This window comes from Ornithodoros turicata, chromosome 6, assembly GCF_037126465.1.
Source record: "Ornithodoros turicata isolate Travis chromosome 6, ASM3712646v1, whole genome shotgun sequence".
Classification (NCBI taxonomy): Eukaryota; Metazoa; Arthropoda; class Arachnida; order Ixodida; family Argasidae; genus Ornithodoros; species Ornithodoros turicata.
This window is the reverse complement of record NC_088206.1, coordinates 4,342,072-4,355,403: the sequence shown is the minus strand read 5'-3', so window position 1 is coordinate 4,355,403 and position 13,332 is coordinate 4,342,072. Positions and strand designations below refer to the sequence as shown.

The following is a 13,332-nucleotide window of genomic DNA, read 5'->3' as shown; positions in this document are numbered from 1 at the left end:
GTTTTTTTTTTGCGAGTACGTCGCCTTTATACAGCCCTCGCTTTTTCTCCGAAATTCGCATATTTAACCCAACTGTCAAAAATAAATGACGAAAAACTCAGAGTTCTCGGAAAATAATAAGCTCCAAAAAAACACCCTACCGCGAAATATGAAAAAAAAAAAAAGAGAGAGAGGAAGAAAAATAGAAACAGCAAACTCCTAAAGAAACTGGAAATCTGCTTGTCTGGCACTACGCCATTTGCCTCTTCTGAATTCCTGTATGATGTTTCTATTTTTGCCGTCGAAAATCTAATATAAACGTAGAGTTATATAAAATATACGATATTTTTTATAACAATATGTGCGTACACTCTCTGCATTCCGCCGCACAAGTGTTTCGACCATGTCGAACGGAACCCGAACCCGAACCGTTATTTTTGCCGGAACTGAACCCGAACCGAAATTTTCATGACAGTGTCGAACCCGAACCGGAGCAAAACCTGAAAAAATAATAGCGGTAACCGGTTCGGACATAAAAGAAGTCAGCACAACAGTTCGAGTGCCTCTCAATCCCCGAACGAGGACACATTGCTCTCCATATCATGGATTTCGCAAATGTTCACCTAGCAGTCAAACGAGGACGTATAGTAAGTATGCTTTCAGCGTCTTTTTAAAACACGTTGAAGCGCAGTTGTCCTCGTGAGCGCCGCGGCTAGCGTCCCACGCACGCGCTGCGGCGTCTGCTCTTCAGAGAGGAGGCGCCACGCGGACGAATGGAGTAGGTCAGTTGTGTAGCTCTATAGGAAGAATATGTGAGCAGTAAAATAAACATTAAACAAGTCAGAAACGTGAGATGTGGAGAAAGAGCATACGCAGAACGGTGCCTGTATATGATTAGTGGTGGTTTGAAAAATAAATGTGAGTGTAGTTGTGTCGTGACACATTGCCTTTGTGTTGCGGATTAACTGGTACACTGCTGTGACCTCGGACAGAGCAAGACTGGCAGACTTATTTTCGACATGCTTCATTACGGTTTCAGATCTATTCACAGTACGGCTCAGTACCGTCGTCTATGTAAAATGCTGTCCATCTTGTTTGGTTAAAGGGTGCAAAAGAAGGCATTTTCAAGGAAAAGCATATTTTGAAAGGGTGTTTTACACAGAATACACCCTCTAAAAAGTGTGTTCCATACCATACGGTGTAAAAAGTGGTGCGAGTTAAAGCCATTTACACCCATAAGGGTGTTTTTCAGTTTACAGTGATGTCTGTGTGTGGGGGGATATATTTATTAGAACAAAGGAAAAAAAAGGGGGAAAGTCAGCCAAACGGGACGCAGAATTGCTATTCCAGAAATACAAAAATGAAAAGAAATAAAAGAACGAAATAAATAAAAAGAAAAGTGACAACGTGTGTAGAGCGCTCCTTTTCAAACTACAGGAACATTATAACTGATAGACAGCATAACTTGACGCTTGAGAACGTTGAACGATACCTAGTTTCACATATTTTTTTTTTTTTTCAATTAGGAGAGCAAATAAAAATTGCGCGTCAATTAACGTGCCATGCGTGGCAGTTATTTCCATGCAAAGAGGAAACCCTGTGCGCGTTGTACTATAGCCCTGCAAGACCGTATATGCAATGAAAGATGAAAGTCACTGAAAAGGTTAGCCAGCCTAACCTTTTCAGTGACTTTCATCTTTCATCGTTAATTTCTTAGGCAAATTGAGGCTTTGTATGTGTTTGTCCCTTCTATGTTGTTCCAGCCTCAGAACATCAGTTCTTTCATGTTCGTATATGCAAGTTTATTGTCCATATTCTATTTCATACCTGCGGTAATAAACATATTACATGCCAGATGCAAGAGTTTGAGCCCTGATGCGTGACATATCGCTCCACATACAGCTCGAACGTAACCCGATTAACGCCTCTCTTTACTGCATATTTTGGTGACCTTTAGTGCATAATTGCACGCGCATATTTCGTCGATTTTTAGCGCATATACATCTAGACTCTAGAGATTACATATAAAATGAAATACACTGCCAAGCAGACGACTTCAGAAAATCCCGGAGGGAGCTTACCGTCGCTTTGAACTATGGGAACTGGCTTATCAGGAAGATCAGAAAAGGAGAAGGTCTCCAGACTGTTTCGGTTTCTACTCTCTCGGCCCATAGTCCCTCAAGGTGCCAAGGTCAGCGAAAACGAAACGTGAAGGGCTGTTTTTCCCCTCCTGCTCTTCCTCATGGCAATTATCTCCCAGGGTGCAACGCGTTAAGTAAGGAGCACGGGGATTTCCTGAAATCGTCTACGTTTTTTTCCTGAACCTTTGGAAAACTATATGTACCTGTCGGTTTCAGGGGCCAGGTTCGAATGCAACCCCGACAATTTGATGACATGATACATAGTGCTCAGGTTCTTCCGCGAGACTTGTTGGTGGTCTGTTATTGCTGAGCGATCTGCATGCCAGCTGCTGGTGTGCGCCCTGGGCCGACTTCACAGGACCGGCAATTTAAATTTAAACAGGACCGGCCGTTTAAATATTTCCATTCGTACTCTTGTATGCGATGAAAGCACCCTATCGTTACAGGTATACAGCGAAGATAATCGCGCACTGCTGAAGATAAAACCCAGTCGGATGAAAGGTGGCGAGATTTCGCAACAAGAATTTCACTGGGTGAGTTCCGTAAGATAAGGTTTCACTCCGCCGTTGCGAGCAAGCTAATTTGCGATTCATATAATGACAGAACGTTTCACTGACAAGCAAACGAACTTCCGGTATACGGAACTTTTAACGTAATCACTTTTATCGCAAGGTTTATCTCTCACTCTCTCTTTTTCCTGTCATTAGCTCAGCCTCGGTTATGCCCTTATCTGCATACTGTCGAAAAAGCGTGACGCAGGCTGCACGATCCAAACCTGGACTAACCTTGTACTCAGTAGTGGGGGAGAAGGGGGATATGGGAATTGTTCTTTTACGTTTTCACCCGCAGGTGACATCACCGATGGACTAAAGCGGTCTTTCGCGCACAGAAATATAATTGCATTAATAAGTTTTTTTATACACAACAGGAAAACAGTTTCAAAATTCCGAAAGCAACTGCGATTTCGTCAAACTGCTATTTACTGCTCCTCGCTGTACATCCACTGGTTGCCGTTTCAATCCCTGCAAGATATCCTGCATACCGGCCATCGCAGACAAAGTTCTCGTGACGAAAAAAAAAAAACAAAAAAAGAGAGAGGGATGGTTCCCTCTGCAACAGTTAAGAATAAATGCAGACGAAAACTGCTACATGCTTTATTTACGAACCTTTCTTATTACAAACTCTCGCAAGAACAGAAACTCTTCGCTTACGAGACAGTCATCGCAGCAGAAATCACAATGAATGATAAAAAAAAAAGAAAAAGAAACACCGCAAAAGACCAAAGGTAGGTAGAAAAATCGTCAGTCCCAACACAGCTGTCGCGTAGCCACGACTTCGTCGCATTCACAAACGTGACGCCTCTTCAGTGGTGAAGTCCAAAACTGCCTCATAGAGTCTGCACTTTCATCTTCTGTATACACAACACGGCGAAACAGCACAAATTTTCGACAGAATGTTCTTCACAACACTCCCAAACGTCCTATCAATACGCAGAGGTGATGTCAAAACACTACGTCGTGGACACCAGCCCACGACGTCGTACCTTCGGGTCTCCCATTACGTACCTGGCTCGCAGGTGACCGAGTTGCAATTGAGGAACAGTGAGAAGATGCAGTTTCCCATACCGCTGTAGCAGATGAGAAATACAGCTGCTATGAATACGAGGCTGCAAATTGTACATGGCTTGCGTTCAAGGAAGAATCCGGTAAGATAAAGGATCATGAACATCACATGATTCTGAACGAGCGCCAAGTTCATAGGCTTGGGAATTAGAAGGACGGGAATGAGCCACTGCAAGCAGTACATGTTGAGAAGGCGACTGTTTTGGCACTTGTGTGTACAACTCTACCTGCTCGTCGATCGGAAAATATATAAACGCCAGAACAAGAAAAAGATGGCGAAGTGCGTTGTCGATAGCAATCTGGCGTCCTTGAAGGTACCCGAGATAGCGTAGCATGACGTTCGTGTCCACAATCTGAATATTAATCTTTTAAACTTCTAGAAGCAACGTTATTTCGAATTTAAGACGTAAAACTACCGTGGTTTCGTGTTTACATATTTCTACGACGTGTATTATAGGTGACGCCTCCATCGCTGTTCTCGTAGCTTGCGTGCCATGCTGGTTAAATCGCAGCGAGTCGTAACATTTTTGCTCGGTTGTTAGCAGAAATCACGACCATGACAAAACGCACTGGAGTGGCAAAGAAAGGTATATCATTACGTGCTAAATCCTACGCATTAAACTAGGCTTTGAGCTTCTGATTTTTGGAGCAAACCTGACGTTAGTGCATGTCGTCTGTCATTCATTGCGCGTCAGTGAGCGTCGCGTTAGAAAGCATGAAATCCTTATCATTTTAAAATTAGGGCTCACCAAGGAAGAAATTCAAGTGAAGGTAATATCTGAAATCATCAAGGAGTTGATCGTCGCGCAGAAACTCAAGAAAGATGTCAACCTGAATAGGTGCGCTCCATCATATTCATTCTGTAGTGTCATACGCAGAGACCCTAAATACTAACAGTGTCTCGATGATTTACGTTTTAGCATAAAGGGATCGATATCGTCCAAGTATGGTCTCCACTCTCAGCCGAAGATAGTCGATATCATTGCAGCAATACCACCGGAGCATAAGAAGGTAAAAGTGCTGCATTTCATAAAACTGTAGGGCAAATTTTTCTTTTTAACTTAACAGCTGCTTTCGCACGACTTGCAGGTTCTTCTTCCCAAGCTCAAGGCAAAGCCTGTGCGAACTGCCAGTGGTGTAAGATGCTTCTTGGCATTTATTTTAATTTTAAAATTATATTGCTCTTTATATTTCAATTGAGGATGAGGCATACAAATGTCACATTTCATCCGATTTTCTTCTTCTTCAAATTTTCAGATCGCTGTTGTTGCCGTCATGTGCAAGCCTCATCGGTGTCCCCACATTAGCATGACAGGCAACATCTGTGTGTAAGTTTAAAGAGTGCCAATTCTATGGCGATCACTTCGGCAGATTAATCTTCATGAACTTGATTTGTTGCATATACCGAGCAGCCCTAATTATTTTCACGTTTGATACCTTCACATTTTACCGCAGGTATTGTCCAGGTGGTCCGGACTCAGACTTTGAGTACTCCACACAATCGTACACTGGCTATGAGGTGCTTGTAGGAGCTTATACCATACATTTGCCTTTAGAAAATAGCACATTGATTGATTGATTGATTGACCAGTTAATGGCCTGACTTACACACAAACCTGCACATTACAGCCGACTTCAATGCGCGCCATCCGAGCGAGGTACGATCCATTTCTTCAAACTCGACATCGGGTCGAACAGGTAGGAGCTTCAACCATGTAGGTGTGTTGTAAGAAAGAGCAAGATGGCTACATGAACACAATGAAAATCGCACGAACATTAAGATTTTTTGTTTTTGTTTTCTTAATGTAAATGATGGTGTGTGTGTGTCTGATATGTCAGAATTAAGAGATGTTAGTGCAGACGCAACTATTTTTGGTGACACACACAACAAAAAAAAACACAAAATGTCAAGAAAGAGGCATATAGTGACTGATAAAATAGCATAAATGCGTGCAAGCTGGTAGATGAAATCCATTGTAGAAAAAGCCTGAGCTGGGGCAAGAGAATGACAGAAACGCTAGTGTGGTGTCGTCCTTTCTGCTGTTCTCTTGCCCAAGCTCAGGCTGTTTCTTCAATGAAGCAAGAGACCACTACAGAGGGTTAAGATGAAGGAAGTGAGGACACCTGCAGACTCTCAACTGGTGAAATTTATATGTATTCATCATATACCTGCATCATATCATCATCATCATATATCATATATAGGGCCTGACTTTTTAGGGTTAAACCCGTATCCGCCCGATATTTACCCCCCGAACGAAATCTGTAAAATTCGGGTTTAACCCGAATCTACCCGAAAACATCCGGGCCACGTGGCACACTCATAAGCGTGCATTAAAATAAAGTTTGATAACATTGCTAAACATTAGTTCCATGTTAAGACAAATTTTTATTAAACAAAAAAAAATCACCCGAATACACCCGAATTCCTGGCGACAGAATATGCCGTAACGGGATTTAACCCGAATACACCCGAATTTTCAAATGAAAAATATCACCCGATATTTACCCCCCGAATTTGGGCAAAAATAAAACCCGAAAAAGTCAGGCCCTAATCATATATCGTGCTCTCCGGATCCGTTAACGAGCTGGACTCTCGCCCCCCCCCCCCCCCCCCCTCTCTCAAAATTGCTTGCTCCCTGGCCACATCCAGCCCACCAACGCTCTGCCCTCAAGGCTCTCTTCACCTTTCTGGACACCACAGGACTTGAATCCTTATTGTGAAGGGGCTCAGTATTTCATTCTCCATTATCACCACCAGCAATGGGGTAGAGTATCGCCCCCTGGCGACGAAACTCCCCATTCATCATCTCGCAGTAAAGTTGTTGTTGTTGTGTTTATCCATATAAAGGTTGTATGTTGATCACATTTCACCCATTGAGAGTCTGCTGGTGTATTATCTACTTCGTCTTATCCCCTCTGTCGTTGTCTCTTGCTTCACTATCACTATGAACTTTTACCAACCCTCCTATACAGCCCATTGAAAGAAAGAAGCAGTTATTATAATTTTGCTGCAAATTATTTGTTTTTGAAAGATGCGAAGCAGTATCGACTATAGAACTCTTTTCTTTCTATTTCCCCCCCCCCCCAGCGGTTGACCATGTAATTATTACCCGTAATAATCTCCCCTAATTGCTGGTCCGAGTAGCATCATAGTGAACACAATACTGTCAAAGTGAGCAATGTTTTAAAAATATGTACTGATAAGACGAGACGTCAGTTTTATGAACGGAGATCTCTCGTTTGCAGTTAAAACAGTTGGGCCATTCAGTGGACAAAGTGGAATTCATTGTGATGGGAGGAACCTTCATGTCCCTGCCCGAAGACTACCGAGACTACTTCATAAGGAACCTTCACGACGCCCTCTCCGGACACTCCAGCGCGAGCGTAGATGAATCCGTACGTTACAGCGAACGTTCCCGCACAAAGTGTGTGGGTATCACGATCGAAACCCGTCCAGACTATTGCCTCAAGAGGCACCTTAGGTATGTTCCACATTTGCAGCAAAAATAATTTTTTTACAGACTTTCACAAAGCTACTGGACCTTACTTCAATTCAGATTTACTTCATTAAAACTGCACACGTTACAGTGAAATCCACTTGTGCGTGCTAACAACTTGATTACTTTCCATCAAGCGAAGCATGTTTATGGAACACTCGAAACAGGGGTGGATCCGGACCCTCGGTTTTGGGGGGGGGGGTCTTTTGTCGAGCACGTAGTGGGGAAGGGCAGAGAGGGAAGTCCAATGTATTAACTGATGTTTTTTGGGGCGATCCCCCCTCCCCCCCCTTGGATCCGCCACTGGCTTGAAAACTACAGCTTGCACTTAACTCGACTATAACCTCATGACATGCATAACGGACATCACATGTCTACCAGCCGATTGAGGTTTTCCCTCAGGTTTTCCATCAGGCCTTGCAGAAGGATGTTGGCACTGTTCCCCCTGAAGTCGGGCCAGGAAACACGCTAACCTCCCGTCCCCTTTTTGCTATCCTTTCTCCATCCTTTCACATGTGTACACTGCTTATAACCACAGTTTCTGCAATGTGTTGACGACGAACTTAAAAAAAAAAAACAAGCTCTGAAAGAGACATTTCTCACCGCAGCTACACAACGCTATGCACTACAGTACACTTTTTTTCACTTCTGTTTTTGCACAGCGTGCATTATTCATTCCTTCCTTTCAGCGACATGTTGAGGTACGGTTGTACGAGGCTCGAGATCGGCGTTCAGAGTGTCTACGAAGATGTAGCTAGAGACACAAATCGGTAAGGGATCGCATCCACGATCCGCGAAAGTGTGTCCGCATGCGGAGCCTTTTTTGTTCTTCCGCAGAGGTCACACGGTGAAAGCAGTGTGCGAGTCGTTCCAACTCGCCAAGGATTGCGGTTTCAAAGTGGTCGCTCACATGATGCCGGACCTTCCCAACGTTGACTTTGAGAGAGACATCGATCAGTTTGTGGTGAGATGTTCTTCCTGTTTATTTATTTATTTATTTCCATTACCTCAAAGGCCCAAGGGTATTACATGAGGGATGGGCGAAGAAACAAAATAGGATAGCAAGCACACGAACTTACAAAAGAAAAAATGACAACAAGGAAGAAAAAGTACATGGGTAAAAGTGGTTTGATGCGTTGCCCAAAATAAGTGTTCACCTCCCCCCCCCCCCCCTCAAAAATGTTTCAAACCATGTGGCAAAGTCATGAAGCATATTTACTTGGAAAGTGACCCTTTTTTATGACTCGTAACTAGAGCCTGAAGTTTTCGGGGAATATTTTTTTTCCGAATTCGGCAGAGGGGAGATTTTTTTTCCCAATACGGGGAGTAAAAATAAGGGAAATCAAGATGTGCTCTAAATTCATGTGAATTTGGGTGGAAAAACTTCCAGTATGCTAAATTAGGGGAGAAATCGGGCTTTATTACTGATTTGGTACAAATGGTGATATAATGTGTTTGCTGCCACACAGGCTAGTGTGCATTCCTACAGATGTTTCAGTGAGGGTAATTTGTCAGGCAACATTAGGGCTTTCATCCTAAAGAGGCAACCTTCAATTCGAAGTGCAAATTCGGGGAAGGAACGGGTTAAACGCCACTTGAGGCTCTACTTGTAACTTATTACCTACAAATTCTGATGCTCCTTAAGGCAGTAGTTTTCATATTTCGAGAATAAGTGGCATATCTAGAACTTATTCTGGGTAAGAAGAAGTAAACAAGATGTGATGCCGTTCAGTTAAAACAGGATTCTACCCAGTATCTGTGCCATGTATCGATTTTCATCTGGTTGAGTTAAGTATGGCGTTTCCCCAAAATTGTTTTATGGCTGTTTATATGCATCATATACCCGCTTAACTGTTTATATGCATCATATACCTGCAGTACAGCAAAAGAAGACAGAAGCGCAAGTGCCACCACCGACAATTCATGTGTGCTTCATAGCATGGGGAATTGTCCCATCCAAGATCATATATATGAGATATATTAGCTTCATATTGTGTATACGACATAAACATTTCATTTAATTGTTTGATTAGCTTCGTATACCTCAAGTATCTTGCATACATTGTATGCAGGAGATATTTGAAAACCCAGCATTTCGTATGGATGGACTCAAGATCTACCCTACGTTGGTGATCCGCGGAACGGGTCTCTACGAATTGTGGAAGACGGGACGTTACCGCAGCTATCCGCCGGGGTTTCTCATCGACCTTATTGCCAAGATTCTCGCGTTGGTCCCTCCATGGACGAGAGTTTATCGTGTACAACGGTAGGTCTGTTATTTGTCCGACTGTTAGTTTACAGTCTGTTAATTTCAAACACAGAAAGCTGCAAATTTAAAGGAGTACAGAGGGCCATCCAAAAAAATTCACATTAAGACGCCTGATGCATAAGCGGAGAGTTTTCAATCTGCCGGCTTTGAGAGACCATCGTAATCCCCTCCAGACCGTGGCTTTCGGGCGCAACCTGGATCGCCACTAGGTTCGAATCTAGTTCAACTCTACCAAATTCGTGGCGCTGTCGAACACTATGACGTCATTTGTTTACAAACAGGTAGAGGTCTGTTCCGTGTTGCGACGTTATGAGGCAAATTCTTACAGGATTTTCATAATTACTCGCATGAAACATGCGATTTTTAGGACATCTCTCGAAACTTTGTTCCGTACTTTTTTTCCGTAAAACGTTGTCGTTTGTGATGTTGCTTAAGCACGATCACATTAAGTGAGAAACCAAATTATCTCTTGCCCCATAATGTTTTGGATGCAGTATATTCTGCATCTTGCATGAAATGCAATTGTTTTAGGGATATTCCAATGCCCCTGGTGACGTCAGGTGTGGACCACGGGAACCTCCGAGAACTGGCACTCGCTCGCATGAACGACTTTGGTACCAGATGCCGTGACGTTCGTACCCGTGAGGTGGGGATACAGGAAATACATCACCGTGTACGGCCGTACCAGGTGAGGCACAATGCCTCATTATTTTGGGTACAGTTATGCCCTCCATCACAATTCAGTGACGCTAATAAGCGTAAGGGCTCGCTTGTACTCGCAGGTGGAGCTGATCCGACGTGATTACGCAGCAAATGGTGGATGGGAAACCTTTCTCTCCTATGAGGACCCCCAGCAAGACATCCTGGTCGGACTTCTCCGTCTGCGAAAGTGCTCCGGTGCTACCTTCCGCCCTGAATTAAAGGACGGGGTGTCCATAGTGCGAGAACTCCATGTGTATCCTTTCTTTCATAATGCTCGAAGTGAAGCATGAACTAGGCGACATCAGCCTTAAGTAGACATATCTTCAAAATCAGCATGCTTGTAATTGTGTGTTCAAAGGAGGCATTTTAGCGTGTTTAGATAGAAACCTGGTGCAAGTACTTTTTATGCGTACATAGGGCCCTGTGTTTTCAGTTTTTATGTTTTTTTTTAAAATTGGGAGGTAAAAATTGGGTGTTATTTCAGGCGCCATAAAACAGGGCAATATCGGATGGAACAAAAAGAGTGCTTCTCGCATTTTACATTAACATGAGATGTGGACCATAGCGTCCTCTAGTGCAGGTATTGGTGGCTGAATTTGCACTTTTCCAAGTTACTTTTCGGGTTTTACTTTAAGCGACGAAGTCGATGATACAAATTGGTGTGTGTGTGTGGGGGGGGGTTAAATCTGGGTTTTACCATACACAGGGCCCTACACCAACACATTATGAACGCTGACCGATGCTGTAATAGTTCATTGTTGCGAGACACGCCATGTTCCTTAAGATGGTGTCAGCTATGGCAGCGTTGTCCCTGTGAACGCTCGCGATCCTACAAAGTTCCAACATCAGGTAGATGACACGTGTTCTCAATTGAGAATAGTATTTGCTGTGACAGTTGTTCATCGTTCCTTTAGGGTTTTGGTACTCTCTTGATGGAAGAGGCTGAGAGAATAGCCCTACAAGAGCATGGATCAAGCAAGATATCTGTGATATCTGGTAAAATAACCAAACCATTCTGTTTCATATATTGTGCAGTGGAAGCTATTTACGGGTATATGCTCCCAGGTGGGAGAAACAGGAAATATGGCTATATCGGCTAGATTAGTATCAGCAACATCACTGAATAGACACTGTGGTACTTTCTAAGAACTGAAGGCACATGTTTTGAAAGATGTGATGATAACTACTCTGAGAAAATGTTCTATCACTTGCCTTGAGCGACGTCACGCACAGTTGTTGACAGCGTGTTCAACATCATGGAGCTGCGGACATGCATCACTGGGGAACCTGTTCTGATCAGCATGACGTTCTGCATGATTACTGCCTATTACTACTTTGTGTTTCGCTGGGCTTTGGGTAGTTCTAACATTATATTTCTTTGCAAATTGGTCACAAGAGTGATTTATATAAATATATTTAGGGTCCACAGGTCACTAAAACGATCTGCTGCACAGTGAATTTGTCAGGGCGTTCATGCTACACATATAAAATCTTCAGTTGAGTGAGCCAGATATCAGTGGAAATTTCGGTTCCTGAAGCTAAAAGTGCATTCCCCAGAGCTACTGACCTCACATAAATGAACTTCAGTCTGAATTTCTCAAACGTATCTTGAAATATTAATCACCAATTGACAGATTATTGCACGTAATCAGCCATTATCATAAGGGTACTCATTTCTGTCCTTATCCTATCAGTACTGTTGTTTTGTGGCAAGAAGAACGTGAGCTCTGCTTGGTACTTCGGGTGTTGTAAGGGGAGAGGGGGTGTCCTAATGTTTAACCTGATGATTTTAAGGGGCATTGCCCAACCGCCCCCTCCTTCCCTGGATCCCCCACTGACAGTGTTGTTCTTCGCCCTATTATCTATTCTCTAATCTATATAGATATCTATATCTATCTATAGAGAATCATTTAGCACATTTAGCTCTTTTGTCCCGAAGAAGGCGGAGCTTCCGCCGTAACGTAGACATCCTCCCTAACTTTTATAATTTTTAAGTTTTAATAAACCCCTTTTTTGTTACTTCCCCTACTTTCGTCTTCTGTCTCCCATTTATTTCAACTATAATTACGTAGCCGTCCGATCCAACTCCAAATTTTCAAGATATCTATAGAGAATCTATATAGATAGTAGAGAAGGATATTTCTCAGTGTATGTATATCTAATCTCATTGAAGATATTCAGGTTAGAGCATTTATTAGTGGGTCTCCACGAGTTCATCGTTTCAGTGTTTTCAAATATAGCTTGCGTGCACGTGAAAAGCGAGGCCTATTGTGATATCGTTTCAGGTGTTGGTACCAGGAACTACTATCGGAAGTTGGGATACGAACTGGATGGTCCGTACATGTCGAAGGTTCTTGTTACATGATTACGCCATCGTTTTATTATAAAGAAGGAATGTGAATACAGATTATACAAAGTTCCTCGTTCGATCTTCTTCGGCTGCTACATTTTACTGTGTAATGGTAAATTGTGAAGGCGTACAAATGTAAACTGTTTTTACACAGTTTACAGATGCACTTCCTGAAAGGATATAAATTAATAACCTCGCGAGTGGTTTTCTTCGTTCGATAGGTCAAAATTATCTTCAATGTAAAAGTTTTCCAGAATCTATAAGATGTTTGCTGCCAATTGCTTTCATCAGTCAAGTTGTATGTACCGTACCTCACAATACGCTGCGACAGTTTGTCTTCGCACAGGGGAGAGGGTAAAGTTTGGGGAAACCATGTGACCAAGTGTCTGTCCACTCACAGGGTAGCAAGGATGTAATCATGGGCTGGCATGAGTTCACAGAAGAAACCATGTGTACCTCACCTTGAACTATTGCACTCTTATTTGGGAGAGGGACCAATGAGGTTGCTCCAAGGGCAATACAGGAAAGGGGGAAACTGGGGAGTTGCGCAGACAGCTGACCTACTTGCATAGCATATTAACTGTGGTTCTTGTACAAATAAGCATTGAGTATGATTCTTGCATTCAAGGCTTCTGTAGTTCTTGTGATTCAAAAGCGTATGGACTCTAGCTCCGTTTGACTCTCTTCTTTTTTTCCTGGAATCACAAAAACAAAGTATGTTTTATCTCTTTGTGCTGTTGAGGTATTGTGGCTGTTGTTTCCATAGTTG

At 42.9% G+C, this 13,332-nt stretch overlaps 1 protein-coding gene across 1 annotated transcript; it reads left to right on the top strand.

The window, feature by feature from the left end:
* The first annotated feature begins 4,212 nt into the window (after positions 1-4,212).
* Positions 4,213-12,633, top strand: LOC135398868 (elongator complex protein 3). The gene is made up of 16 exons (XM_064630400.1): positions 4,213-4,329; positions 4,485-4,581; positions 4,663-4,753; positions 4,832-4,879; positions 5,000-5,070; positions 5,198-5,261; positions 5,372-5,440; positions 6,992-7,227; positions 7,932-8,012; positions 8,080-8,206; positions 9,315-9,508; positions 10,043-10,199; positions 10,294-10,466; positions 11,008-11,062; positions 11,128-11,209; positions 12,499-12,633. Exons 1-16 carry the CDS (start codon positions 4,299-4,301, stop codon positions 12,576-12,578), a joined length of 1,656 nt encoding a protein of 551 aa, XP_064486470.1. The 5' UTR covers positions 4,213-4,298; the 3' UTR covers positions 12,579-12,633.
* The last annotated feature ends 699 nt before the right edge of the window (positions 12,634-13,332 follow it).

Bases quoted from the DNA above. Each gene is read 5' to 3' on its own strand.
- LOC135398868 (XM_064630400.1), top strand. From the start codon at position 4,299: ATGACAAAACGCACTGGAGTGGCAAAGAAAG. The intron at 4,582-4,662 runs GTGCGCTCCATC...TTTACGTTTTAG, and splicing joins AAAGATGTCAACCTGAATAG to CATAAAGGGATCGATATCGT. The intron at 7,228-7,931 runs GTATGTTCCACA...CCTTCCTTTCAG, and splicing joins TGCCTCAAGAGGCACCTTAG to CGACATGTTGAGGTACGGTT.